General features: G+C 46.0%; 1 protein-coding gene across 1 annotated transcript in view; it reads left to right on the plus strand.

Moving 5' to 3' along the window:
* LOC142243443 (ATP-dependent translocase ABCB1-like) overlaps positions 1 to 26,240 on the plus strand; it is a 254,512-nt gene that overhangs the window by 50,313 nt on the left and 177,959 nt on the right. Inside the window, exon 10 of the mRNA XM_075315381.1 lies at positions 10,399 to 10,545. Within this exon, the coding sequence (XP_075171496.1) occupies positions 10,399 to 10,545 (147 nt within the window). The remainder of the gene's footprint in view (positions 1 to 10,398; positions 10,546 to 26,240) is intronic.

Raw genomic sequence — 26,240 nt, forward strand, 5'->3', positions numbered from 1 at the left:
GACTTGAATATTTGCAGACAAGAAACATTTTCTCGACATATTTATTGCACATTTCATCCTTTACATTGATATAAATACTTTTATGCCCCCCAAAAGACAATTGTATTGTAAGAGCAATATCTTTATTGCCTAAAGGCCAATTTACATGCAATGACATCGCTAACGAGATGTTGTTGGGGTCACAGAATTCGTGACGCACATCCGCCTCGTTAGCAACGTTGTTGCGTGTGAAACGCAGGAAACGACCTTTAACGATCAAAAATACTCACCATATCGTTGATCGTTGACACATCGTTCTAGTCTCAAATATCGTTGCTGCTGCAGGTATGATGTTGTTCATCGTTCCTGCGGCAGCACACATCGCTATGTGTGACACCGCAGGAATGAGGAACAACAACGTACCTGCGGCCACTGCCAATGAGGAAGGAAGGAGGTGGGCGGGATGTTACGGCCACTCATCTCCACCCCTCCGCTTCTATTGGGCGGCCGTTTAGTGACGCCGCTGTGACACCGCACTAACTGCCCCCTTAGAAAGGAGGCGGTTCGCCGGCCACAGTGACATCGCTAGGCAGCTAAGTATAGTGTGACGGGTCCTAGCGATGTGCGCCAAGGCCAGCGATTTGCCCGTGACGCACAACCGGCGGGAGCAGGTGCTTTCACCAGTGACATCACTAGCGAAGTCGCTGTGTGTAAAGTGGCCTTAACTGGAAAACTATACTTGTCAGCTTTCAGAGCACAGAGGCTACTTTGTCAATGAGGTTTACAACATCATCATTTTTTATTGTATATCATTTTTGTTGCAAAGTCATGGATGACAAATCTGTAATATGAGTCATTTTTTAATACCTCCCAACCTTTGAAGAATAGAAAGAGGAACTAATTAAGCGGTGCTATGCTTGCGGTGCTAAATTTTTACTATGCCCAGGGGCGTGCTGGGCCAGGGGGTGGGGGTGGGGCAAATATAATCTGCTTTTGGGTTCCCGGCCTGCCATGCAGCTCAAGAATACCAAATTCTCCTCTCTTCATCAGTGTAGCCTAGGGCACAGTGCTAAAGCTGTCTTAAAACTTGATGATCGAGAGTTTGATTTTAAGGCTGGAAACACACCTATACGTGTAAAATCGGTCTGACTAGGCTGAAATAAACTTTGCTGATCTTAGTTCACATTAGGTCCGAGTGCAACGCAAGTGCGATGCTTGTTTTGAATAATTTAATGATTTGACTCACGTATGTGATGCGATTGAGATGCATGTTTCCTGCAACATCTTAACAAAATTAATTCGATTACACATGTGTTAGATAATTAATAGTGATGAGCGAGTACTAAAAAGCTCGGGTGCTCGAAGCTCGGGCCGAGCATCCCAAGATACTCGTGTACTCGGGCCGAGCAACGAGCCCAATGTTATCCTATGGGAGACCCGAGTATTTTTGTGAAATGACCCCCCGGCAGCATGGAGAAACCCTAAAAATGTCACAAAAGTCTCAGAAGAGTGCTCAAATGACATGGCAACAGCATGGGGAAGACCCCTTGAAGCATTTATCACTGAAAAGTCACAGCTGTGAACAATTTTGTCCGCGTTTTACGCCATTTTTACGGACTCACCAGAAAACCTTCCAAAATGACCCCAAAATGATTTTTCATGGCGGAAATGTTAAGGGCACATACCCAATAGTGAGATAGAGCTGGTGTATGTTACTTTTTGAGATTAATACATGAAAGATTTTACGTGAAAACATTGTGTGGCACTCCGATGTCCCTGAGAAGAGACGTACATGAAGGCCTCTTGAGTCTAATGTGCCCATTTTGAGGAAGTGAGTCTTTGTAGTATTTTCCTTTGCCAGGGCAGTCCAAAATTGTGAGGTTCACCAATGCCCCTGCATACAGACGTGCATGAGGGCCTGTAAACCTGAAGTGCCCATTGGAAGGAAGTGGGTCTATTGTAGTATAGCCCTTAGGCAGGGCAGCCAAAAATTGGGAGGCTCCACATTGTCCCTGGGTAGAGACGTGCATGAGGGCCTTTAAACCTGAAGTGCCCATTGTAAGGAAGTGGGTCTATTTCAGTATAGCCCTTTGCCAGGGCAGCCAAAAATTGGGAGGCTCCACATTGTCCCTGGGTAGAGACGTGCATGAGGGCCTCAAAACATTAAGTGTCCATTTTAAGGAAGTGGGTGTATTATAGTATAGCCCTTAGGCAGGGCAGCCAAAAATTGGGAGGCTCCACGTTGTCCCTGGGTAGAGACGTGCATGAGGGCCTCAAAACATTAAGTGTCCATTTTAAGGAAGTGGGTGTATTATAGTATAGCCCTTAGGCAGGGCAGCCAAAAATTGGGAGGCTCCACGTTGTCCCTGGGTAGAGACGTGCATGAGGGCCTCAAAACATTAAGTGTCCATTTTAAGGAAGTGGGTGTATTATAGTATAGCCCTTAGGCAGGGCAGCCAAAAATTGGGAGGCTCCACGTTGTCCCTGGGTAGAGACGTGCATGAGGGCCTCAAAACATTAAGTGTCCATTTTAAGGAAGTGGGTGTATTATAGTATAGCCCTTAGGCAGGGCAGCCAAAAATTGGGAGGCTCCACGTTGTCCCTGGGTAGAGACGTGCATGAGGGCCTCAAAACATTAAGTGTCCATTTTAAGGAAGTGGGTGTATTATAGTATAGCCCTTAGGCAGGGCAGCCAAAAATTGGGAGGCTCCACGTTGTCCCTGGGTAGAGACGTGCATGAGGGCCTCAAAACATTAAGTGTCCATTTTAAGGAAGTGGGTGTATTATAGTATAGCCCTTAGGCAGGGCAGCCAAAAATTGGGAGGCTCCACGTTGTCCCTGGGTAGAGACGTGCATGAGGGCCTCAAAACATTAAGTGTCCATTTTAAGGAAGTGGGTGTATTATAGTATAGCCCTTAGGCAGGGCAGCCAAAAATTGGGAGGCTCCACGTTGTCCCTGGGTAGAGACGTGCATGAGGGCCTCAAAACATTGTTCCCATTGCAAAGGAGCGGGTCTCCTGTCGTTGTAATGTCCATTCTGCAAAGAATGGGCGAAAAAATTTACCACTGGGGGTATACCTGAAACAAAGGCCTAAGTATTGCAATTTGTAATGGTCATCATCATGGTGGCGCATGAGGAGAAGGAGGAGGAGTCCAGCGATTATCCAAAGTCCAGAAGTGTGTACCCATGGGTGAGTGGAGGTACATGGCAAACTTTAAATTCCGCTCTCATTTGCTGGTGGTGTGGTGAAGTCTGGCCCAATCCAACCCTTGTTCATCTTGATCAGAGTCAGCCTGTCAGCATTTTCAGTTGACAGGCGGGTGCGTTTATCTGTAATGATTCCACCTGCGGCACTAAAAACACGCTCTGACAAAACGCTAGCAGCAGGGCAGGCCAGGACTTCCAAGGCGTAGAGAGCCAATTCATGCCACGTGTCCAGCTTGGATACCCAATAATTATAAGGCACAGAGGAATGTCGGAGTACTGTTGTTCGATCTGCAAGGTACTCCTTCAGCATCTGGGCAAACTTAGGATTTCTTGTGGCACTACCCTGCACCTCAGGGGCTGTGGTACGTGAGGGGCTGAGAAAACTGTCCCACATCTTAAAGACTGTTCCCCTACCTCTGGCGGATTGGACTTGTGCCTCTCTCGGCTGTACGCCTCGGTTGTCCACTAATTCATGACCTATGCCGCTAGCGTTTTGTGAGGGGAATGCTTTGCCTACTTCCGTGAGTATGGCCTTCCGAAACTGCTGCATTTTGGTTGACCTCTCCTCCACGGGAATAAGAGACAAAATGTTCTCCTTGTAGCGTGGGTCTAACAGTGTTACCAACCAGTAATGATTGTCGGCCAAGATGTTCTTAACGCGAGGGTCACGAGACAGGCAGCTTACCATAAAGTCAGCCATGTGCGCCAGACTCTTAACAGCCAGGACTTCAGTAGCCTGACCAACAAGATGACTGAACATGCTGTCCTCCTCCTCCTCCTCCTCCTCCTCCTCCTCATCTACCCTGTCCTCTGGCCAGCCACGCTGAACCGAGGATATGACTGGTGTGCATGTCATATCCTCAATTTGGCCGGAGAGTTGCTCCATGTCTTCATCCTCCTCCTCGTCATAGTCCTCCACTGCACGTTGTGATGAGACGAGGCTGGGCTGTGTGTTATCACCCACACCCACTACTGTTTCTTGCTGCAACTCATCGCGCTCCGCCTGCAATGCATCATGTTTGTTTTTCAGCAGAGACCGTTTTAGAAGGCAGAGTAGCGGTATGGTGACGCTAATAATGGCGTCATCACCACTCACCATCTTGGTGGAGTCCTCAAAGTTTTGGAGGATGGTACATAGGTCTGACATCCATCTCCACTCCTCAGGTGTTATGTGTGGAGTTTGACCCATTTCCCGACGGCTTAGGTGATGCAGGTACTCAACAACTGCCCTCTTCTGCTCACATATCCTGACCAACATGTGCAGAGTTGAATTCCAACGCGTGGGGACATCACACACCAGTCTGTGAGCCGGAAGATGCAAACGGCGCTGAAAGCCGGCAAGGCCGGCTGAAGCAGTAGGTGACTTTCGAAAATGTGCAGACAGGCGGCGAACTTTTACCAGTAGATCAGACAGCTCTGGGTATGACTTTATAAACCGCTGAACCACGAGGTTGAGCACATGGGCCACGCATGGAACATGTGTCAGCTGGCCTCGCCTCAAAGCCGCCACCAGGTTCCGGCCATTGTCACACACGACCTTTCCTGGCTTTAGGTTCAGAGGTGTGAGCCAGTGATCTGCCTGCTGTTTCAGAGCTGTCCACAGCTCTTCTGCATTGTGGGGTTTGTCACCTATGCAGATTAGCTTCAGCACAGCCTGTTGCCGCTTCGCCGAGGCAGTGCTGCAGTGCTTCCAGCTTGTGACTGGTGTGGAGGGCACAGTGGATGAGGATGCGCAGGAGGAGGAGGAGGCTGAAGAGCATGACATTCCGGAGCTGTAGAGTGTGGGTGAAACACTGACTGAGGTAGGGCCTGCAAACCTTGGTGTGGGAAGGACGTGTTCCGTCCCTCGCTCAGACTGGGTCCCAGCTTCCACAATATTAACCCAGTGTGCCGTCAACGAGATATAGCGGCCTTGCCCACAAGCACTTGTCCACGTGTCTGTGGTTAGGTGGACCTTGGGTGAAACAGCGTTGTTCAGGGCACGTGTGATGTTTTGTGACACGTGGTTATGCAACGCGGGGACGGCACACCGGGAGAAATAGTGGCGGCTGGGGACCGAGTAACGTGGGACAGCTGCCGCCATCAGGTCACGGAATGCTTCAGTCTCCACCAGCCTAAAAGGCAACATTTCCAGCGCAAGCAGTCGCGAAATGTTAGCATTTAGAACTGTGGCATGTGGGGTGTTGGCAGTGTATTTGCGCCTGCGTTCAAAGGTTTGCTGAATGGATAACTGAACGCTGCGCTGGGACAAGGACGTGCTTGATGATGGTGTTCTTTCTGCGTAGGCAACTGCAGGTGCAGGAGTGGAGGAGGCTTGTTCGCAGGCAGCATGGACAGAGGATTGGCTCGCATGCACAACCAGCGAAGACGTAGCAGTGACATCAGCAAGCACTGCTCCTCGACTCTGTTGTACTTCCCACAAAGTCGGGTGCTTGGCTGACATGTGCCTGATCATGCTGGTGGTGGTCAGGCTGCTAGTTTTGGTACCCCTGCTGATGCTGGCACGGCAGGTGTTGCAAATGGCCTTTTTTGAATCATCTGGATCCAACTTAAAAAACTGCCAGACTCGGGAAGACCTAACATTTGTACAGGCACCTTGTGTCGTCGTGTTGTTCCGGGGAACGGTTGCCTGACTTCTGCCTGGGGCCACCACCCTGCTTCTTACTGCCTGTTGTGATGCTACGCCTCCCTCCCCCTGTGCACTGCTGTCCTCGCTCTGCATATCCTCCTGCCAGGTTGGGTCAGTTACTGGATCATCCACCACGTCGTCTTCCTCTTCCGCACCCTGCTCCTCCTCCTGACTTGCTGACAATTGTGTCTCATCATCGTCCACCACTTGTTGAGACACGTTGCCAACTTCGTGAGAACGTGGCTGCTCAAATATTTGGCCATCTGTACAGACGATCTCCTCATGACCCACTTCAATATGAGCTGGCGAGAGGCCAGAATGTGTGAATGGAAACGTGAACAGCTCTTCCGAGTGTCCAAGTGTGGGATCATTAATGTCCGAGGAGGACGTGTACTCAGCCTGGTGGTAGGAAGGAGGATCAGGTTCAGAAATGTGCGGTGCAGTATCACGGCTACTGACACTTGACCGTGTGGAAGACAGAGTGTTTGTGGTGGTGCCAATCTGACTGGAAGCATTATCTGCTATCCAACTAACAACCTGTTGACACTGGTCTTGGTTCAAGAGCGGTGTACTGCTGCGGTCCCCAAGAATTTGGGACAGGACGTGCGAGCGACTAGATGTGGCCCTTTGTTGTGGCGAAATTAGAGCTTGCCCACGACCTCGGCCTCTGCCTGCACCACCATCACGTCCACTTCCTTGTTCCTTGCCAATGGCCTTGCGCATTTTGCAATGCTGTGCACTGCTGACGTGTATATTCACTACTTGTGCGTTATATCAAAGTGTGTGGAAATTGCACACAAGTGCACCTGTACGCTGCCACCAACAGGCACACACGTGCGGTTTTAAAAACCAAGCACGGACGCAATAATAACCTAACAGGTTTTTTTGGGGAGCGACAATTACAGACAAGTCAGACACTATCTGGACTGTTTTACACTGTGTACACCAGCCCCAGATATGATGAAGGCTGGTATACGGTCACCACTACCCTGCCTGCCTGCCTGCCTGTATACTGGTACAATAGTCCTGACAAGGACTCTTTTGGTCACTAGCCTGTATTCAGACCTGGCTATACCCTGCCTGTATATAGCAACAGTAGTCCTGAGAAGGACTCTGCTACTGTACTCCGACCTGGCTATACCCTGCCTGCCTGTATACAACTAGAATAGTCCTGAGAAGGACTTTTGGTCACACTGTTTGCAGCCCTGCAACTGAAAAAGCTATAAAGGGCCGCAAAGCTTTCCCTGAATCAGCGACACTCTCCCTGCACTCACTGTCTGGATAGCTGTGAGCAGAGCACAGCGCGCCGGCCGATATAAAGGCTCGGTCACGCTGTGCAGGCCGGCCAATCACTGCAATTCCACAACTAACAGGGCTGTGGCATTGCAGTGGTCTGCCAGCCAATCCCTGCATGAGGGCTGGCTCTCAAAAGAGCGCCAACATGCAGAAATGAAGACCACGAGTACAGCACGAGTATCGCGAGATTACTCGGTCCCCGCCGAGCAGCCCGAGTACAGCGATACTCGTGCGAGTACCGAGTAGTGACAAGCATGCTCGCTCATCACTAATAATTAACCTTTGGAAATGTGATGTCACATTCATCTGTTGAATAATGAATGAGCGAAGTTACTGCCACACTCACAAATTGGAACGCTGGTGCACGTGTGTGATCCTTCTTTAAACACGCTTCCATAGGAAATCATTGAGAAAAATGGTGTGAGAAATTCGCAAAAAAGCAGCATGCTGCGATTTTTTTTCTCAGTCCGATTTGGACTGAGAAAAAAATCGCTAATGCGAGCTAAATCATTCACTAACATGTGCCCGATTCCAATGCGAGATTTTCTCGCATTGCACTACTGCGAGAAACTCGCAAGTGAGAAGCCGGCCTTAGAGTCAGAGAAGAGCAGAATTGTTTTTTTTTTTATCCATCTGCGTGCAGAGATGCCAGCCCTGCCTCCCAATTAGGAGGAACTATGGAGCCAGCGAAGACAGTGAGAAGTGGTGGTACAAAGCCCTGATGTGCCAGGACAGAAGGAATGAGCCTTCAAATCGGGACAGTCCTGTAGAATCCAAGATGGTTGGGAGCTTTTTTATTTTGCAGAATTTCTCAACAATGTGTGGATGAGATTTTGAAAAAAGATCAACAATGCTGTTACTGTAGTACAGTGAATTTTGGGAAATTTGACCCATGTGATCAAACCCTGAGGTGCACTTGAAACTTTACAATGAAAAAAAGTGTTTTATTTTTACATTTTTGCACTAAATATTTAAGCCTCATTCAGACGTCCATTTTTTAAATAGCACTTCTCTCCATGTTTTTACAGACACAAGTACATCTAAATAAATTAGAATATCATCAAAAAGTTAATTTATTTCAGTAATTCAATAGAAAAAGGGAAACACATATATTATATAGAGTCATTACACACAGTGATCTATTTCAAGTGTTTATTTCTGTTAATGTTGATGATTATGGCTTACAGCCAATAAAAACCCAAAAGTAATTATCTCAGAAAATTAGAATAATTACCACAAAACACCTGCAAAGGTATCCTAAGCATTTAAAATGGTCCCTTAGTCTGGTTCAGTAGGCTACACAATCATGGGGAAGATTGCTTAGTTGACAGATATCCAAAAGGCAGTTAAAGAAGCTGGCTGTTCACAGAGTGCTGTATCCAAACATATTAATGGAAAGTTGAATGGAAGTAAGAAGTGTGGTAGAAAAAGGTGCACAAGTAACCAGGATAACCGCAGCCTTGATAGGATTGTTATAAAAAGGCCATTGAGTAATTTTCGGGAGGTCCACAAGGAGTTGACTGCTGTTGGAGTCAGTGCTTCAAGAGCAATCACACACAGACGTATCCATGACATGGGCTACAACTGTCGCATTCCTTGTGTCAAGCCACTCATGACCAATAGACATTGCCAGCAGTGTATTACCTGGGCCAAGGAGGAAAAGAACTGGACTGTTCTCAGTGGTGCAAGGTGTTGTTTTCAGATGAAAGTAAATTTTGCATTTCATTTGGAAATTAAGGTCCCAGAGTCTGGAAGAAGAGTGGAGAGGCCACAATCCAAGCTGCTTGAGGTCTAGTGTGAAGTTTCCACAATCAGTGATGGTTTGGGGAGCCATGTCATCTGCCTGTGTAGGTCCATTGTGTTTTATCAGGACCAAAGTCAGTGCAGCCGTCTACCAGGAAATTTTGGAGCACCTCATGCTTCCCTCTGCTGGCAAGCTTATTGGAGATGGAAATTTAATTTTCCAGCAGGACTTGGCACCTGTCCACACTGCCAAAAGTACAAATACCTAGTTTAATAACCTCAGTATCACTGTTCTGGACTGACCAGCAAACTCACCTGACCTAAACCCCATAGAGAATCTATGAGGTATTGTCAAGAGGAAGATGAGAGACACCAGACCCAACAATGCAGATGAGCTGAAGGCTGCTATCAAAGCAACCTGGGCTTCAATAACACCTCAGCAGTGCCACACGCTGATCGCCTCCATGCCACGCTGCATTGACGCAGTAATTCATGCAAAAGAAGCCCTGACCAAGTATTGAGGCATTTATTGTACAGACTTTTCAGTAGGCGCCAACATTTCTGAGTTTAAAATCATTTTTTCAGTTGGTCTCATATAATATTCTAATTTTCTGAGATAATGAATTTTGGGTTTTCATTGGCTGTAAGCCATAATCATCAACATTAACAGAAATAAACACTTGAAATAGATCACTGTGTGCAATGACTCTATATAATATATAGAAATAGATCCCTCTGTGTGTAATGACTCTATATAATATATGCGTTTCCCTTTTTGTGTTGCATTACTGAAATAAATTAACTTTTTGATGATATTCTAATTTGAGATGCTGTTTTAGGTCAAGTACACATTATTGTCTATGGAGCTATTCCCACGTCTATGTTATTTTGTTGACTCGGTAGCCTGGAAGCAAAAAATAAAAATGCAAACGTCCAATGCTGATCCGACTCAATCTCAGTCATATAAGCCTATGGGTCTATGATAAATTTGTACTGCATTCTCATGGCATCCTAGATACACCCTAGGCCTGGTCCTTTTTTCATGTTTGGTTGAAAATGAGAAGCTTGTAACTGATGTCAATGGGATCCAAAAAAGTACTAAAAATAGGTCAATTTTTTTGCCAAAAAAAAATCATTGACATTAAAGAGTCCTTAAAAAAATGATGCCATCTACATACTATATTGGACAGAACTCACAAAATGTAGACTTGTTGCACAACAAGGTTATAAATAGCTAAAATGATATATAACCTGCACAATTTTGAAGTGCATTTCATTTGATATAATTCCTATTAAACTGTCAAGTATGTTCTGTAACCACATAGTAAATGCTGCCATCTAGCGGTTATAGTACTGTATGTCTGCACTCTGCAGCAATTGTAATGGCTCAGATCATATTGCATGTGTGTCTTCTTATTATTAATAATAATAATAATAATAATAACAATGGTGATTATGATTAGTTTACCACCAATAATATTAGTCGTAATAATAATATTTTCATTCCTGTATTCATCTACTGTTTGGTGCTTACTCTCTGCAGGAGCGAGAAATATCCATTGCACCTCTGATGAGAATTTTACAGTTAAACAAACCAGAGTGTATATACAATGTGATTGGACTGATATTTGCCGCTATATGTGGGGGTGTAATTCCATCATTTTCAATTATATTGTCAAAGTCTATAGGGGTAAGTGTTTAAGGTCCATGTTATATATATTTGGAAAAACATTTATGTTTTTTTGCCATGATAGTTAACACTATGACATTTCATATAATGAATGTGTGTTGTAAATAGTGATAGGCAGACTCGCAGATACCCGGGATCGACGGGTCCAACTGGGTTAAAAAAAAACCCAGTTTAGGCCTGGACTAGATCCCGGATATCTGGGTGGACACTGGTCCTCATATACTGTAAATCTATAGGGTAGCACAAGAAACAAATATATAGGGACCTGAATCATGAGCTTAAAATTTTGGTAGAAGGGATAGGGGGATTAGAGCAGGGGCTTTATATTTACCAGTCACTGCACAACTCTAACGCTGCTTCTTGAGCCATTCATTAACCTTATGCATATGCACTGCTTCCCTCGCCCATGGAAGTCCCCACAACTCTGATTGGTTGCAGTTAGACACGCTCTGTGTGACAGTATGTCTGACTGCTTTCAATCAGAGACGCTGTCTGTGTGTCTATATTGCTATAAAAAAATAAATAAATAAAAAATTGGCATAGGGTCATATTATAATACCCAGAGCACAGTTAAAGCATACAACTACAGGCTGCAGCCCTATACCGTGTGCTTATCTTGGCTGTGTATCCAAATCAGAGGGACCGCAGGCGCTTTTTAAAAATTATATAATTTTAAAAAACAGTGTGCGGTCCCCACCCCCCAATTTTGATACCTAGCCATGATACAGCCGACAGCTGGGGGCTGGTATTCTCAGGCTTAGGAGGCTCATGCTTTTTGAGCCTCCCCAGCCTAAAAATAGCAGCCTGCATCTGCCCAGGACTGTTGCATCCATTAAATGCAACAATTCTGGAACTTTACCCAACTCATTCCAATTACCTTGGTGCAGTGGCAATCAGGGTAATAACAGGTTAATAACAGCTCACATCTACCACTAAACTCTAGATTAGTAATGGGAGTAATGAGAGACCCCTATTACTAATCTGCAAGTAAAAAGAAATAAACACAAACACCAAAAAAATCTTTTAGTTAACATAAAATACAAGTAAAACAACCTCTCTCACCACCCCCAAAACACACAGGTTCAATGTATTCTACATGTAGTCCCACAACAATTCAAGCTCTGCAACATTACTGAAGGCAAAGTGTGTGGTCATAGATCATGACCGCCTGCTGTGAGCTTCAGGCAGAGACTGAGTTGCAGAGACTGAGCTGCAGTGATGAGCGGTGACATCACTCAGGTTTTTTGTGGTCACAGCTGGAGGTTCCCAAGGTCCTCCACCTGGAATCAAAGGTAACCTGACAACAGGTGACCTCATTAAAATGAATGTTCTCACCTCACTGAGTTCACAGACCTCCATCTCCTGACAGAAAACCGCAGTTTTTTTGCCAAGAGATGCAGATTTTGTGCTGAAATTTCTACACCATATTCCTGCACCCAATCTACACCTTATGGAAAAAAAAAAAGCATCAAAAGACCATGCAGTTTTGTTGCGATAGTGATGCAATTTTTTGCCAGGATGTTTAGATTGGGTTCAGGAATATGGTGTAGAAATTTCAGCACCAAATATGCATCTCTCAGCCAAAAAATGTCCAAAAAGGTTTTGACACCGTTTCGGTATGGTTTTCTGCCAGGAGGTCCAAGTTTGAAACTAAAATGTCTGCACCAGATTTCAACTCCAAATTTGCCCCTCCTGGCAGAAAATGGCACCAAAATTGCATCAAAACCATTTTTGTCCATTTTTTGGCCAAGAGATGCAGATTTGGTGCTGACATTTTTACACTCTATGCCTGCACCCAATCTACACCTCCTGGCAAAAAATCGCATCACTATCACATCACTGCATGGTGTTTTGATGATTTTTTTTTGCCAGGAGGTGTAGATTGGTTGCAGGAATAAGTTGTAGAAATTTCAGCACCAAATCTGCATCTCTTGGCAAAAAAAAAAAGCAGTTTTCTATCCGGAAATGCAGGTCTATGAACTCAATGACTTCACCTGAGGTAAGGTCACTCAGTTCAATGAGTTCACCTGAGGTCAGGTGACTTGCAGTCACAGGTGGAGGACTGTGGGAACCTCTATCTGTGTCCGCAAATAACCTGAGTGACATCACTGCTCATTGCTGCGGCTGAAATCCAGGTATATATGAACACATGGAGTGGAGATAAAAACAGCCCAAGTTCTGAACCTCTCACAGAGCACTGTTCAATCTATCATCCAAAAATGGAAGGAGTATGGCAGAACTGCAAACCTATCAAGACATGACCGCCCACTTAAACTGACATCTCAAGCATGAAGAGCACTAATTAGAGAATCAGCAAAGAGGCCCATGGTCATTCTGGAGAAGCTGCAGAGATCCACAGCTCAGTTGGGAATTTGTCCACAGGACAACTGTTAGGGCGACGTTACACGGTACGATATATCATGCAATATGTTGTCGGGGTCACGGAATTTGTGACTAGAGATGAGCGAACCGGTCGCGGTTCGGCTCAAGTTCGGTTCGCTGAACGGAGGTCTCGTTCGAGTTAGGCAAACCGCTCGAACCGCATAGGAAACAATGGGAGGCAATCATAAACACATAAAAACACCTAGAAAACACCCTCAAAGGTGTCCAAAAGGTGACAAACAACTCACAACACAACACAAACACATGGGAAAGTGACAAGGACATATACTCATGTGAAAACAAAAGAGCTGGACAAGGAAAAAGAGGAGGAGACACAGATATAGGCATGGCATGCCCTTCTAAAATCATGTAAAACACCGCAAGGTTACTCCAAGCAGAGTCTCCCTTTTTTCCAAAAATTGGACCACACACACACACCCACCCCTTCTGTGGCAGCATTTGTGCCCCAGTTGTACACTTCACAGGTAGATATGCATCAAGCACATTCAAAAATATGCCATACTTAACCGTCCCCAGGATGACCCCGGGGTAGGTAGCAAAGTCTTTGCTGAACCATGACTTGTTCATCTTGGCTCCTTTTAAAAAACACAGCAAGCAAGGGTTACTCCAAGCGGAGTCTCCCTTTTTTACAAAAATTGAGCCACACACACACCCACCCCTTCTGTGGCAGCACTTGTGCCCCAGTTGTACACTTCACAGCTAGATTTGCATCAAGCACATTCAAAAATACGCCATCCTTAACCGTCCCCAGGATGACACCGGGGTAGGTAGCTAAGTCTTTCCTGATCCCAGCTCTGTTCATCTTGGATCCTTTTAAAAAACACTGTAAGCAAGGGTTACTCCAAGCAGAGTCTCCCTTTTTTCCAAAAATTGGGCCACACACGCACCCACCCCTTCAGTGGCAGCACTTGTGCCCCAGTTGTACACTTCACAGCTAAATTTGCATCAAGCACATTCAAAATCCACAAGCATTTACTCTCCCCAGGATGACACAGGGGTAGTAAATTCCTTGTGAATCCATGACTTGTTCATTTTGATGAACGTTAGTCTGTCCACATTGTCACTGGACAGACGCGTGCGCTTATCTGTAAGCACACACCCAGCAGCACTGAAGACACGTTCAGAGACAACGCTGGCAGCTGCACACGACAAAATCTCCAAGGCGTAAGTGGAGAGCTCTGGCCATTTTTCAAGATTTGAAGCCCAAAATGAGCAAGGCTCCATTTGCAAAGTAATGGCTAGAGATGAGCGAACCGGCCGTGGTTCGGCTCGAGTTCGGTTCGCCGAACGGAGGTCTCGTTCGAGTTCGGTTCGTCGAACGTTCGACGAACCGAACTCGAACCAATAGGCTATAATGGGAGGCAATAACAAACACATAAAAATGCATGATAAATGTACACAAACAGTTAATAAACATTGCCATAACACTTACCGATCCCCGCGATCCCTCCTGCATTCTGTCTCCTGCCGCTATTCCATCCAATGATCGCTGAATCCTCCCGGTGACCAGCACTGCCAGCAGTGATGCAGGACCTATCGTGACATCAAAATAGCCATGTGACCAGTCACGTGGCTATTATCTCATTGGCTACAGACTGGTCACATGACTATGACGCGTCATGTAGGACCTGCGAGTGCATCTCTCCGGTACACGGTGCACATTTGTGTATCGCCGTGTACCGGCGACATGCTCAAGCACACGGTCGACTCCCCGTTCCGTTAGGGACCGGCTGACACAGCCGGTCATTAACGGAGATCACCGTTGCCATAGCAACTCAGTTAGCGGTGACGTCACCGCTAACCGCGGCTCCGGGAGCACCGTTGCTATGGTAACGCGTCTGTCAGCGTTACCGCTGTTACCGCTAGCAGCACTGATCTCTCACGGAGTGAAGGCTGCACGCTGCTTCTCGTGCAGCTTTCACGGAGTGAAGGCTCCACGGGAAGCAGCGTCTTCCCCCATGCAGCAGTGATGTAGCAGAGCTGCATTTGTAGAACGAGAAAGACAGAAGATCATGGATCGTGGAGGGCTGACAGGGGTAATAAAGATGGAGTCTCTAATGTGTCTGTGTATTTATTTCTATTAAAGTATTTTTTCTCTGTGTGGTGTTTTTTTTTTAACCCTTTATTGGAGATTCTTAATGGCCGGGTCAAACGTGCCTGACATTAAGATTCTCTGACTTAATACTGGCTAGTAAAACAAAGCCAGTATTAACTCATGATTACCCAACAAGCCACCCAGCTCCAGGGCTGTTGGAAGAGTTGGATACAGCGCCAGATGATGGCGCTTCTATGAGAGCGCCATTTTCTGGGACGGCTGTGGACTGAAATTCGCAGCAGAGGCGCCCAGAAACCTCGGGCTAACCTGTGCTGTGGATTCCAATCCCCAGCTGCCTAGTTGTACCTGGCTGGACAGAAAAATGGGGCGATTTCATGAAATAAGTGAAATAATTAAAAAAAACGGGCTTCCCTATATTTTTTGGTTCCCAGCCGGGTACAAATAAGAAACTGGGGGTTGGTGGCTGCCTGCTGTACCTGGCTAGCATACAAAAATATGTCGAAGCCCACGTCATTTTTTTAGTGGGCAAAAAACTTCTGCATACAGTCCTGGATGGAGTATGCTGAGCCTTTTAGTTCTGCAGCTGCTGTCTGCTCTTCTCCATACAGACAGACAGCAGCTGCAGAACTACAAGGCTCAGCATACTCCATCCAGGACTGTATGCAGAAGTTTTTTGCCCCCTGAAAAAATTATGTGGGCTTCGCCATATTTTTGTATGCTAACCAGGTACAGCAGGCAGGTACGGCTGCCCCCAACCCCCAGTTGCCTATTTGTACCCAGCTGGGAAACAAAAATAAAGGGAAGCCCTTTTTTTATTATTTCATGAATTTCATGAAATAATTAGAAAACAAATGACGTAGGCTTCGCCCCATTTTTGTGTCCAGCCAGGTACAACTAGGCAGCTGGGGACTGGAATCTGCAGCACAGGTTGGCCTGAGCTTTCTGGGCCCCACTGCTGCGAATTGCAGTCTGCAGCCGCCTCAGAAAATGGCATTTTCATAGAAGCGCCATCTTCTGTCGCTGTATCCAACTCTTCCAGCACCTGCCTGCTATACCTGGCTAGCATACAAAAATATGGCGAAGCTAACGTCCTTTTTTTGTAGTTTTTTGGCAAAAAAAATAAAAAATGCTTCCCTGGATTTTCCATTGCCAGTAAAGGTAACACCAAGCAGTGGGGGTTAGCAGCCAGTAGCTGCTTGGATTACCCTTAGCTAGCAATACAAAAAATGCAGCGGGAGCCCATATATATTTTTTTTAATTAATTATTTAAATAACTAAAAACAAAATGGGCTTCCCTGTATTTTGATTGCTGGACATCACAGTGCTGTAAAAATAAATCTTTAAAAAAAATGACGTAGCGCTCCGCGGTATTTTTGATTCTCAGCGCAGATAAAGCAGACAGCTATGGGTTGCCACCCCCATCTGCCTGCCGTTACCTTGGTTGGCAATCAAAATACAGGGAAGCCCATTAATTTTTTCTATTTAAAAAATAGTTAAAAAAAAATGACATTGCGTCCCCCCATTTTTGATAGCCAGCTAGGGTAAAGCAGACGGCTGTAGCCTGAAAACCACAGCTGGCAGCTTTACCGTGGTTGGGGATCCAATGTGGAGGTCCCCTCAGGCTCTTTTTTTATAATTATTTTATAAATATTAATAATTACACAATAAAAGTAGGGTCCCCCCCAAATTGGATCACCAGCCAAGGTAAAGCGGACAGCTGTGGTCTGGTATTCTCAGGGTGGAAAGGTCCATAGTTATTGGGCCTTCACAGCCTAAAAATAGCAGGCCGCAGGCACCCCAGACGTGGCGCATCCACTAGATGCGCCAATCCTGGCGCTTCACCCCAGCTCATCCCGTGCCCTGGTGCAGTGGCAAACGGGGTAATAAATCGGGTTGATACTAGCTGTAAAGTCACCTGAGATCAAGCCCAGCAGTTTGTGATGTCATGGCGTCTATTAGATACCCAACATCATAAACTGTCAGTACTAACAAAAACAAAAAAATCGACAAAAGAAATTTATTTGAAAAAACAGTCCCCAAAACATTTCCTCTTTCACCAATTTATTGTAAGAAAAAAAATAAAGGGGTCTCACGACGACTCTGGACCGTCTAGAATATGGGGGGAGACACTCAGGGAACGTATCCCCCATTTTCTAGGAGTGCGGACCCTTCATGTGAGGAGTGTGGGTGCAATGAATCTGCACTCACTCTCCCCGGGTCCACAGCAGCGGAGTCCATGTCGTAATGGTTGCTACCAAAGCTGCAATGCCCTGCTCATGAAGTAAGGGCATGCCTAATCAACTGTAGAGGAAGCTCTGCTCACTGTTATATAGGTGCTCAGAGGTAATAATAGATAAAATTAGTGAGTAACCTCGGCACTCTAAATCTCCCAGACTAAGTCAGTAAGTCACAACGGATAGTAATGCAAAATCACTCTTTATTGGTCTGTATTAAGAAAAAATTTTTTTTCATAAGCATATATGTTTTTGTCCAAAACAAGTTACAAATGACGTTTCGGCCTGAGCCTTCGTCAGATTGGACTTATCTGCATGTAATCATGAAAAATGACAATAATCAGTATCACATAAGAGTGAGAGAACAATAACATAAACTTAAACAATGTAGAGGTACAATTGGGATGCAGCAAAAAAATTGCAACACAGCAAGAAATGAAACACATGATACAAATGTCATAATACAGTACAAGGACAATATAGTAATGACAAATATGGGGTCAGAGTAGGCTTAGACAGCTCTGGTACGAAAGAGATGTCAATCATAAAGTAACATGTGCAGTAGGTGTAGAGCTACACTATGCATGGCAGAGCTAATGGGTAGACCGACCATAGAAAAAGAACGGAGAAAAAGTGGAGAAAAAGTGAAGAAGTGGAGAAGAAGTGGAGAAGAAGTGGAGAAGAAGTGGAGAAAAAGTGGAGAAAAAGTGGAGAAAAAAATGGAGAAAAAGTGGAGAAAAAGTGGAGAAAAAGTGGAGAAAAAGTGGAGAAAAAAATGGAGAAAAAGTGGAGACAAAGTGGAGAATAAGTGGAGAAAAAATGGAGAAAAAATGGAGAAAAAATGGAGAAAAAGTGGAGAAAAAGTGGAGAAAAAGTGGAGAATATAATGGAGAAAAAGTGAAGAATAAGTGGAGAAAAAGTGGAGAAAAAGTGGAGAAAAAGTGGAGAAGAAGTGGAGAAGAAGTGGAGAAGAAGTGGAGAAAAAGTGGAGAAAAAGTGGAGAAAAAGTGGAGAAAAGTGGAGAAAAGTGGAGAAAAAGTGGAGAAAAGTGGAGAAAAAGCGGAGAAAAAGAACGAAATAGAAAGAAGAAAGAAAGAAGGAGTGGAAAAGAGGAGGAGAAGCGGCTATGAATAATGTGCAGTTAGTATGTATGACTCACCAAGAAAATTGTAATAGTAAAAGTACATTGGTAAATGGAGCCGGACAATGTGAAGCAGTTTTGCTGTTGTGGGCTTAACTGAAAAGAAATACATACATTAAAGAAGGACCACATGGAGTTAATGTACAGGTAAACAATAATGGTGAACATATGTCTGTGTCGACCAACGTGAAATACCTGTTGCATAGGGACCGTTATAAGGTAATATGGATCGTGCGGCACCTGCCAGGTGCTGTACTCATCCAGCCTACTTTTTCTCCACTTTTTCTCCACTTTTTCTCCACTTTTTCTCCACTTTTTCTCCACTTTTTCTCCACTTTTTCTCCGTTCTTTTTCTATGGTCGGTCTACCCATTAGCTCTGCCATGCATACTGTAGCTCTACACCTACTGCACATGTTACTTTATGATTGACATCTCTTTCGTACCAGAGCTGTCTAAGCCTACTCTGACCCCATATTTGTCATTACTATATTGTCCTTGTACTGTATTATGACATTTGTATCATGTGTTTCATTTCTTGCTGTGTTGCAATTTTTTTGCTGCATCCCAATTGTACCTCTACATTGTTCGAGTTTATGTTATTGTTCTCTCACTCTTATGTGATACTGATTATTGTCATTTTTCATGATTACATGCAGATAAGTCCAATCTGACGAAGGCTCAGGCCGAAACGTCATTTGTAACTTGTTTTGGACAAAAACATATATGCTTATGAAAAAAAAAATGTTTCTTAATACGAACCAATAAAGAGTGATTTTGCATTACTATCCGTTGTGACTTACTGACTTAGTCTGGGAGATTTAGAGTGCCGAGGTTACTCACTAATTTAATCAGGAGAACTATTCTACATTTCCAAATATTGGTATTTGCTGATATTATTGCTATTCCACCTACTATATATTGGGGATAGGATCTTGGAGATGGAATACCCCTTTAAGTCCAGTTATCCAGCTGAATGAATACTTAACAACAGAGCTTGCTATTTAGATGTGTTTTCTTGTGGCATATAACGGACTCTCATGTTTGGTAGTCGTTCAGCAGGGAAACTATAAAAGCAAATCCCTCTATTTGGAAATGTAGGATATAGCTCTCCTGATCAATTATGTTCCTTACCTCATGAGCAGGGCATTGCAGTAATAATAATAATTTATTCATTTATATAGCGTTATTAATTCCATAGCGCTGTATGTCTTTGGAGTGTGGGAGGAAACCGGAGTACCTGGAGGAAACCCATGCAAACACGGGGATTTGAACATACAAACTCCTTGCAGATGGTGTCCTTGGTGAGAATTGAACCCAGGACCTCAGCACTGCAAGACTGCAGTGCTAACCACTGAGCCACCGTGCCGCCCATTTAGCTTACAGATGCATAACCACCACTCACTGTGTCTGAACACAGGAAGCTGAGCTGACAGCCGCTCTGTGCATGCGGCAGCGTCTATTGTGAAGGAGAGGGCCATGGGGGTATCAACGCTGCACAGGTACCGTGGGACACCGGGGAACACCGGTGGGGTTATAGGGGGTGACCTGGCAGGGCCTGGGGAGGAGTTTTCTGTCGCATGTGTCATGTCACATGCGACAGAAATCAGAGGAGTGGGGTGAATGCGGCCGGCGCGCTGCTGTGCGCGCGGCCATCTTGGATTTCTGGGAGGGCATCAGGGGGGGCACTTTGGCGACACCGGGGGACCGGAGGGGACCGGGGAGGAGATTTATCATGTTTGTTCATGCCAGATGGGAGATAAATAATTTTTTACCGGCGCTGTCATTTACTGTAATGTGATCATCGGTGTACGGTGTATACCTGTGATCACGTGAGCGGGGACCGGAAAAACCGTCCTGAATCATGATCTCCAGGGTCTCAGCTAGCCCTGAAACCCCGGAGATTTTCTGACGCTGGGGGGCGTTATTCACTTATTTCTGCCTGCTGTTTATAAACGGCAGATCAGAATAAGGCTACATTAACACGACCGATCCATTTTTGCGGTCTGCAAAAAACAGTCTGTTTTTTTTCACGGGTGCATCCGTGTGGCATCCGTTTCCGTTCCATAGACGGTCCGTATGTCATCTGTTTGTCATCCGTGTGCCTTCCGTTTTTTTTGTGTACTGCAAAAAAACTGAAGGAGGGTAAATGCATAAATTTATCCAGGATCCATAGCTTCATCCTACATGAGGCGGTCACATGTTCACTCCAGTGCCATTTTCTACTGCTTTTCACAGCGTAGAGCGCTCTGGTGATTTTCTTGTGCTTGTGCACTTCATATCAGTCTTTTCTGTCATTATAATGGCAGAAAGACACATAATGTCCCACTCTCCTGCATTTTGTAATTTTGCACCCTTTGGTGCCTTTCATGTGGCACTAAGGGGTGCTTAGCTTTGTATTTAGCCAAAAAAATGAAAAAAAAAATGACGTAGGGTTCCCCCTATTTTTGTAGCCAGCTAGGGTAAAGCAGGCGTCTGCAGAATGCAGACCACAGCTGGCAACCTCACCTTGGCTGGTAATCCAAAACTGAGGGCACCCCACGCTGTTATTTTAAATTAAATAAATAATTTAAAAAAAAAAAAACAAGTAGGGGTCCCCCCAAAATTGGATCACCAGCCAAGGTAAAGCAGACAGCTGTGGTCTGATATTCTCAGACTACGGAGGTCCATGGTTATTGGACTCTCCCCAGCCTAAAAATAGCAGGCCGCAGCCGCCCCAGAAGTGGCGCATCCATTAGATGTGCCAATCCTGGTGCTTCGCCCCAGATCATCCCGCGCCCTGGTGCGGTGGCAAACGGGGTAATATATGGGGTTAATACCAGATGTGTAATGTCACCTGGCATCAAGCCCTGGGGTTCGTGAGGTCAGGCGTCTATCAGATACCCGACATCACCAACCCAGTCAGTAATAAAAAAAAATAGACGACAAACACATTTTTATTTGAAAAAACACTCCCCAATACATTCCCTCTTTAACCAATTTATTAGAAAGAAAAACAAATCCAGGTCTGGTGTAATCCAAGGGGTTGCCATGATGATCCACACTGTCCCAGTCAATGAAGAGCAGGATGTTCCCCATTGGCTGGGAGAGCAGGGCAGTGACCTGAGCTAACATCAATGGATCAGCCCAGGTCACTGCAGGGCATGACAAGTGCTGCTGTCAGCGAGGTACATTACCTGCGCTGATCTCCTGCACTGCCGACAGCACCTGTCACTGAGTTCAATGACCTTCACAGCCAAGTATCGCGAGAGGCCCGTGACGTCACCGCTAGTCAGTCTCTGGTCAGAAGCGAGAGAAGGTGATGTGACAAGCGGCGGCCATGGAGGACAGTGACAGCGCTGAGGTCGGGACTTCATCACCGCAGGTAAGCCGAGCGGGACCATGTGTGCAGAGTGACAGGAGGACGTCAGTGTCGTGGACTGCATGACTGGGGACGTGTGTGTGTGTGTGTGTGTGTGTATGTATGTGTACATGCCGCGTGCAGGAGGGGGCGGAGTGAGCTGAGCGGGGAAGTGTGGGCTTCCTGCACGTAACTAGGATAAACATCGGGTTACTAACCAAAGCGCTTTGCTTGGATAGCCGATGTTTATCTTGGTTACCAGCTTCTGGCAGGCTGCCAGCGATGGCTCCTGCACACTGTAGCTGTAAAAAGCCCTGCTTTTTGCTGCTAGAACCGTTCTCGAATGTATCTAGAACTATCGAGCTTTAGCAAAAAGCTCGAGTTCTAGTTCTATCTAGAACACCCCCAAAAATCACTCGAACCGCGAACTGGAGAACCTCGAACCGCGCTCAACTCTAGTAATGGCATCGATGTTCATTTGGAGATACTCCTGTACCTTCCTCTCCAGCCGTTGACTATGTGTCAGACTTGTTGTCTCTGGTGGCCTTGCAAAGGATGGTCCAAAAAAGTTATGAAAAGATTCAATAAAATTGCTGTTACCAGCACCAGATACGGTGCTACTGGTATGGGTAGACTGTTGAAGATGACGAGACCGTCCCATGTTTGTCAAGTTACAACTGGGAGATTCACTCCCTGCACCACGGTTGTTTGGTGGAAAAGCCGAGCTAAGATTGAGTAACAGCTTCTGCTGATACTCCTGCATACGTGCGTCCCTTTCTATGGCTGGAATTATGTCACAAAATTTGGACTTGTACCGGGGATCTAATAGTGTGGCAAGCCAGTAGTCATCATCACTTCTAATTTTGACAATATGAGGGTCATGTTGGAGGTAGTGCAGCAAGAAGGCGCTCATGTGTCTTGCGCAGCCATGCGGACCAAGTCCACGCTGTGTTTGTGGCATAGATGTACTAACCGTTCTTTCTTCCTCTGACATCTCCCCCCAACCTCTTTCAACAGAAATTTGACCAAGGTCTCCCTCATCTGCTGAGTCTTCCATGTCCATGGACAGTTCGTCCTCCATTTCTTCATGTTCTCCTGCACCTTCCTCAACATTTCGCCTGCTACTATGCGCCCTTGTTGATCCCTGTCCCCAATGGTCCCATGCCTGCCGCGTTGGTGATGATGAACGTCTGGACCTTGGTGATGTTGTTGTGTCTTGCGCATATGAATCCTCCTGTAGTTCCTCCCCTTCCTGTTGTCCCACTCCCTGACTCCGAATAGTGTTTAGCGTGTGCTCCAGCATGTAAATGACTGGACTTGTCATGCTGATAATGGCATTGTCAGCGCTAAACATATTCGTCGCCATGTCGAAACTGTGCAGAAGGGTGGATAGGTCCTTGATTTGAGACCACTCCATCAGGGTGATCTGCCCCACCTCTGCATCTCGTTGGGCCAGGCTATACGTCATGACATATTGCACCAGGGGTCGACGGTGCTGCCACAGTGTGGAGAGTCGAATTCCAGCGTGTCGGCACATCGCATTTCAGGCGATGAACCGGCAGGCCGAAAGACTTCTGGAGCGATGCAAGTCGCTCAGCTGCGGCGGTTGAACGGCGGAAGTGAGCAGACAGTTTTCGTGCCCTGTTCAGAAGGCAATCTAGGCCGGGATAGTGTGTTAAAAATTGCTGGACAACAAGGTTCAACACGTAAGCCATACAAGGCACGTGTGTCACCTTACCCACCCAGGTTTGCAGAATAGTCGCACACGGCCTTACCAGGCTGCAGGTTGAGTGGAGACAACCATTTATTAAACTCAGTCTCCAGAGCTGCCCACAACTCAGCCGCTGTGTGACTCTTATTTCCAAGACATTTCAAGCTAAAGACTGCCTGATTCCGATGCGCTCTGCTGCCAGCATAGTAATGAGGGGTGCGTGATTCCTTCTGCGCAGTTAGAACGCTGGTGGCCTGACCAGGAAGGCTTGGGGCGGAGGTGGAGGACCCAGACGAGGTGGAGGAGGCAGAAGCAGTGGCGGAACTTGGACAGACAGAGGATTGACACACAAGTCGTGGGGACGGCAAGACTTGTGCAGCAGACCCTTCACCATCTATCACCATAGTTACCCAGTGCCCAGTCAGCGACATGTAACGTCCCTGTCCATGCTTACTGGTCCAAGTATCGGTGGTGAAATGCACCCTTTGACACACAGAGTTTCTCAAGGAAGCGGTGATGTTGTGTGCGACATGCTGGTGTAGCGCAGGCACACCATTCTTAGAGAAGTAGTGGCGACTGGGCATCTGGCACTGGGGCACAGCGACAGACATAAGGTCTCTAAAATCCTGTGTGTCCACCAGGCGGAAAGGCAGCATTTCGGTAGCCAAGAGCTTACAGAGGGATAAAGTCAACCTCTTAGCTTTGTCATGTGTCGCAGGAAATGGCCTTTTATTTGTCCACATCTGAGGGACAGAGATCTGGCTGCTGTGTGTAGATGGTGGTGAGTAGCGTGTCCCTGAAAAAATGCAGCTTTGAGAGGAACGTGCAGGCGTTGACATGATGTTGCCTTCATCCAACGCTGTTGCTATCGATGTCTGAGAGAGCTGTACACACGCACTTGTTTCCCCTTCCAAACCAAATGACGACCTACCAAGCAAACTGACGGTTGTGGTTACAGTGGTGGAAGTTGTGCGTGGAAAACCAGGTGTGACAGCTTTCCCCACAGTCCTGGAAGATGAAGAGCGCGCGGATGCACTTGAAGGGGCAGGCGGTGGATAGTTCGCTCCGCTAGACCGCATTGCAGCACGGTGAGCTTCCCACTGGGACATATTATATTTATTCATGTGACGATTCATGGAAGAAGTTGTCAAACTCCTGAGGTTTTGCCCTCTATTAACAGAATCACGACAAATTTTACATATCACATGATTTGGGCGATCTTTTTCTATGTCAAAAAAGGTCCAGGCTAGGCAAGGCTTAGAGGGCATGCGACCTGCTGAGTCCCCCTGACTAGTGCTCAGAGGCAGAGTTGTGGCTGAGGATGCAGTTGTAGACATGCTACCAGTACTACTCCTCTGTCCAGGAAAGTGCAAGGTAACTTCGTCGTCAGTAGCATCCTCCTCCACTGCCTCTGTTGACCTCCTCGAGTGCCTGACTGTGGGTTGACAGTAGGTGGGATCTAGAACTTCCTCATCAAGCATTGTGTTTGCACTCCCCTCACCCTCAGACTGAGCCTCTTCCTGACGTGAACCAATATTTAAGTTGTCATCCCAATCTGGTATCTGCATCTCATCGTCATCAGTATGTTCCTCATTGTCTATTACAACAGGTGTTTCAGTTTGTGAATAAGGGTCAACATTATGCTCAGAAACTTGTTCATCATGGCCTGAATCTGAGTCACAAAGGTTCTGGGCATCACTGCAGACCATTTCCTGTTCTGTACTCACTGTAGCTTGGGAGCAGACCTCTGATTCCCAGGCTATAGTGTGACTGAACAGCTCTGCAGATTCAGCCATCTCAGTTCCACCATACTGTGCAGGGCGGATGGAGACTTCAGAGCTGAGTGAAAGCAAGTGTGATTGGGATGACAACTCCGAGAACTGGTGTTTTTTGGATGCGGTAGTTGAGGTGGCGGAGAGGGCACTTGTTGGACCACTTGAGATCCATTCAAGCATTTTCTTTTTTTGGACATCATCTACCTTTGTTCCAGTTGTTCGTGTCCGTAAAAAAGGGAGCACATCGGATTGTCCACGGTAAGTAGTAGACATCTTACTTTTGCTGGAAGATGGTCTATCTTCAGCAGATGTTAATGGAGCTTTGCCACCTTCCCCATGGACAAACCCTTTTTTTCCTTTTCCAACACGCCTCTTCCCCTTTCCACCAGCATCTGTCATTTTGCCACTCATTTTGATTGCGACAAGATTGTGCACTTAAAATGTGGTAGTAAAAATTGAGAGGTGGTGTAGATTGCAGCGGTGGTCTATCTTTATTAACAGCAGAATAAACAACAATAACTATCCCTGACGATGCAACTATGGCCCTTAAACTGGCAGCATAGTTTGCTAGTATAATGGCTTAGTAACAATGAGTTTGAGTGTGCAATGCAGATGTGCTGCAAATAGATTTGCACTAGTGGGACACTAATGGAAGTCCAACAGCCACTTTTAGGATGCCACCAAGTTTACTCAGTGTTTGCTAGTATAATGGCTTAGTAACAATGAGTTTAAGTGTGCAATGCAGAGGTGCTGCAAATAGCTTTGCACCGGTGGGACAATAATGGAAGTCCAACAGCCACTTTTAGGATGCCACTAAGTTTACTCAGTGTTTGCTAGTATAATGGCTTAGTAACAATGAGTTTGAGTGTGCAATGCAGAGGTGCTGCAAATAGATTTGCACTAGTGGGACACTAATGGAAGTCCAACAGCCACTTTTAGGATGCCACTAAGTTTACTCAGTGTTTGCTAGTATAATGGCTTAGTAACAATGAGTTTGAGTGTGCAAAGGGCAGGAGGGTACGGTGGCAGGGTTGTGG

Source organism: Anomaloglossus baeobatrachus, chromosome 6, assembly GCF_048569485.1.
Source record: "Anomaloglossus baeobatrachus isolate aAnoBae1 chromosome 6, aAnoBae1.hap1, whole genome shotgun sequence".
Taxonomy (NCBI): Eukaryota; Metazoa; Chordata; class Amphibia; order Anura; family Aromobatidae; genus Anomaloglossus; species Anomaloglossus baeobatrachus.